The sequence below is a fragment of the Anarrhichthys ocellatus genome, unplaced genomic scaffold (genome assembly GCF_004355925.1).
Source record: "Anarrhichthys ocellatus isolate YVR2014 unplaced genomic scaffold, GSC_Weel_1.0 scaffold3476, whole genome shotgun sequence".
Lineage (NCBI taxonomy): Eukaryota > Metazoa > Chordata > Actinopteri > Perciformes > Anarhichadidae > Anarrhichthys > Anarrhichthys ocellatus.
This window is the reverse complement of record NW_022283450.1, coordinates 1,374-5,633: the sequence shown is the minus strand read 5'-3', so window position 1 is coordinate 5,633 and position 4,260 is coordinate 1,374. Positions and strand designations below refer to the sequence as shown.

The 4,260-nt window shown below is 42.0% G+C and overlaps 1 protein-coding gene across 1 annotated transcript; it reads right to left on the bottom strand.

The window, feature by feature from the left end:
• Positions 1-19: 19 nt before the first annotated feature.
• LOC116378959 (laminin subunit alpha-2-like) lies at positions 20-3,064 on the bottom strand. The gene is made up of 6 exons (XM_031840865.1): positions 2,937-3,064; positions 1,959-2,118; positions 1,758-1,882; positions 1,013-1,175; positions 483-627; positions 20-190 (listed from the first exon to the last, which is right to left on the bottom strand). The coding sequence occupies exons 1-6, from the start codon at positions 3,047-3,049 to the stop codon at positions 48-50; spliced, it is 849 nt and encodes a 282-aa protein (XP_031696725.1). The 5' UTR covers positions 3,050-3,064; the 3' UTR covers positions 20-47.
• Between the last annotated feature and the right edge of the window lie 1,196 nt (positions 3,065-4,260).

Here is a 4,260-nt window from a genome sequence, read left to right as displayed (position 1 = left end):
TGTGTGTGTGTGTGTGTGTGTGTGTGTGTGTGTGTGTGTGTGTGTGTTTACCTGTAGTTTCCAATGGTAGGCAGCCCTCCAAAATAGATCTTCTGATGTTCCCTGAGGTTCAGACCAGTAGCTGAGCCCTGAGACGAGGATACTATCTTCTCCTCAGCACCACTGTCGATGTCCACTACGGTCACCGTGGCTTTGTAAACAGTTAAAGTGACGTAAATAACAACAGAACAGGCTGACAGAGATGATATACTTTGACATATTAATCTTAAAAAACACATTATACGCATTCATATTTTGAATACCGCTTGTAATCGTTTTCTTTTCATGTGGAACCAATGTCTTACTTATTGTTTTACGTAATCTAGACTAATATAATTTGAACTAGTTTAGTCTAATTTGGTTTCAGATTATCAAATCTCATTCATGATGTTGTCTTGTCAACCGTAGCGTGGCCTAGTGTGGATTGTTGCTGTTGTGTGTACCTTGTTTCTTGTTTCTTGACATGGTGAGGGACTTCCAGCGCCCGTCATTGTGGCGGCTAGCTGATATGGCACTGCCAACTCCTGACCCTAGATCAAAGTTCACCTTCACCTTGCCCTCTGACAGCTCCAGGGACATAAAGTCCTTCTACAGAGACAGCAGCGGGAAAGAATCCAATAATTCGTTTAAATCAACAGGCTGAAAAAATATACATGTCCTTATTTTATATTTATTTATACATGTATTGCAGGAGTTAAATGTTTTATTACCCAACAGGCTAAACTGTGGATAAAATATGAATATGGAATTTAAAAATGGATTTCAAATTATAAGAGCACATTCTAGACATCGCTCTCAAAAGATTTCTCTTTCTGCAGCTTTGAAAACACGTTATTCTTATTGATTCTCCATCGGTCATGGAGTAAAGATGGTACCTTTAAAATATAAAAGTTAGTCCTGGCTATCAGTTCTGATATTTACATGGGATATAATCATGTGGGTTTCATCCCATTTCACTATGTTGCATACGTACCATATCTTCAGTAGCCAAATACATGAGCAGAGATTCAGAGGAAAATGTGCGGAACTTAAAGGTCACGGAGGAAACATTGGGGTTCCACCTGGTGGGTCGTCCCACTGCGGCGTAACCCTCTCCATCCAGCTGAACTGTCCCCTCAACATCTGAAGGCTGCGGGCTAAAAAAAACAGACAAGAAATAATCCATTTTTGCTATCGCTTCGTTTCACATTCAACTGTCAAAGGAGTTGGAAATGTCAAAAATAAATTGCAAAGTAACAAAGATAATGAAGTGGCCTGTTGTTATTCCATTCTCTCTCTCTCTCTCTTTCTCTCTCGGGGGGGGGGGGCATCCCTAGCGGAGAGCCTACACGGGAACAGCACAACTTTGCCATTGTAACTTTAACTGTGTGCGTTTTTGCCACACTAATTTATAACACTAACAGGCAAAATAACTCCCCTAGCCGGGCCGGGCCGGATGTAACTGCGAGTCCCTCGGCTGTGTTTGATATTGCATACCTAGGTAGGCCTACTGCATACTACATGCTCAATCAGTATGTACTGCATGCTGCCTATTAAATGAACGATTAGGCATAATTTACCACGATTGCAGTTCTCACAATTGGTTCAGTGAAGTGACGGCTGAAGTTTCAAGGCACCCTGTAGCTTCTCTCACGGCTGTTCTGAACAGGCATGTTTTGAACGGCCACTGCACTAGCATTTATAAAATATGAAAACTTTATGAATACGTGTTTGTATACCTGACAACACATCCTTTGCAGTCTCCCTGTCTCTCTCTGTAGTTCCAAAGTCCAATAGGTTTACCATCCAAGAAGGTCTCGCCCATGCAGCCGGTGAACGTTGTTGATCGTACTGCATCGGCTTTCTAAAAGACAGAAGGAGGAGAATTTAGAGATCGACTGACAGGTTTCTTGATGACACAGACGAAGAGACAGACATACCTTGACAGTGCCGAGTATTCCTCCTACAAACAGGTAGGCATTCTGGTCAACGTCCAATATGGTGAAGGCCGTGGGCGAGTTGGCACTGGCCGGGGTCGGCATCATCCCAACCATAGAGCCTTCCAGAGGATATACGGATATGGTCCCATTCAACCCATTACTGGAGACAGAGAGAAGGAGGAAGACAGAGCGGGTTGAGATGTTACTTTGTTTGCCATTCTATATTTCCTGGAAGATATTTACAATGACTGAAGATGTTGAAGCCACTTGGAATCAGTTTTTATGAACTCTTGGTGCTTAAGATGAATGATAGAAATGCGTAGTGGAACAAGTTCGTAGCAGAGGAACCTCAGAGCTGTAAAGTGAAATCTCCCACCTTGGAGTTTGTTTTTAAAGCAGGAACAGCATTTCTCTGTCGAGGAGGGGGACATTTTTAAGACTTATTGTCTGTGTGATCCCATTGGAAAACACATTTGGGAAATCTCGCGCATTGGTAATATATGATGCAGGTGGGACGTCTGCTTGGTGTGAAGGGCTCTGGTGTAGGATGGCCTGTATACAGCACCAATTAAGCTTTCACAGAGAAAAACTAGATCTAGATTACACTGTATCTATGTAATGATGTGCCACACTGTCAAGGCTGCATTTCCCAAGTGAAACTACATGTTTCCCACCGCAGCATGAATGAAATGATGTGCTGTGGTTGTTGGGTTATGTTTGCTGACGCTATCGGTTGTTGTCGTTTGGATTAAGTTGTAGTGAAGGTTAGGAATATATATATTAGTCCTTTTCTTAAATATTTGATATCGAACATCAGTGCCACACCACAAAATAATAATAAAAAAGTAATAATATTAAAAAACATTTTAGTCCGGAGAGTTTGCAAGGAAAAGGGCTTTGAATGAAAAACACTGTATATGTGTCAGAGACACAAAGCATGTGTATGTATGTGTGTGTGTGTGTGTGCTAACTTCTTACCGAGACGCTTCTATTCTGTGCCAGTTCCCATCATGGATGGTGTGATGAGGATATTCCACCCTCCCCACACCTGAACCCACGTCCCAGAGGAAATTCACCTTCCCCTTACGCATCTCTAAGGCAAGGAAATCAACCTGAGACACACAGAAGACATATGCTCAATGCACTGTATATTATCTGTTTTTGAAATATGGCATTGTGCAGTATATTGCTTGTAATAAGTCATCATGTCAACAAGGAATTGAAGTGAGAAAGGAAGGAGAGAGGAGGAGGAGAGAGAAATGAAGACGAGAAATGAAGACGGTTTGTTGTATTGTATCATCTAATTTTAAACCAGATTACTTCAGTTAAACATGTAATTGGCCACCACAAGGCCATCGTATATATACAGATGTATATACATGTATAGCGTGGGTTTTCAAATGTATTTAATGGGTACTCCATGAATTTTGTGCTGCACTGCTATTAAGTTGGGGGTCCTGAAAGAGACGGATTAAATGTCCTGACTTTAAGTCCCTAGTTTACGTAGGTTCAAAATCACTGTCTTACATGTGTAAAATCAGGGAAGTTACCCTTTAAATGCTATCGGGAAAATAACATGGAGGACATTTCTGAAGCAATCCAACACTTTGTGATGGTGGTCATTGCACAAACGAGAAATTGAATTGGAGTTGGGCTGAAAAGCTGGTCAAAGTAGTTTTGTCAGCAGTAAATTTGCCCACTACCCACAATCAAAGTTTCATTTAGTTGCCGCCGGGGGGCTTAAAGTGGGCCTGAACGATCAAGAGCGGCGTTCTGGCACCTTCTATTAATAAGTAAATATATCTGATGGCAGTTTCATACATTAGGATGTCAAGTGAGTTCATTTTTTTTGTGCTGCAGTGTGGTTGTTCCTTCCAGGCTTATGGCATCGAGATGCTCACTCAACAAATCAGACAGTAATTTGGCCCCGCTGCACCAATACACCCGCGGATCATACAGGAATAAGCACTGGAAGCGAAACGTAAGCGAGACGTGAGGAAGACTCGGTCTTCTGTAAACCCAGAAATCAACAAATCTACAGTAGCATGTATTGACTTATTGATTATATTTCCTCGCCCACCGTAGGGAGTGAGGGGAACCTGCCTGTGGTGAAACACAAAACACATATACAACAGGATATTTGTGGTTTTAAAGGGGGCCAGCGCACCTTAATATAAATCCTGCCCCCCCAACTGTGGTGATACATTTTATTAAAGGAAGCCTATTTGTTCCACGAGACATGCGAGTGACAGAAGTTAAATGGCGCTTCTGAAAACGCTTTCTATGTATGTGGATTGGCTGT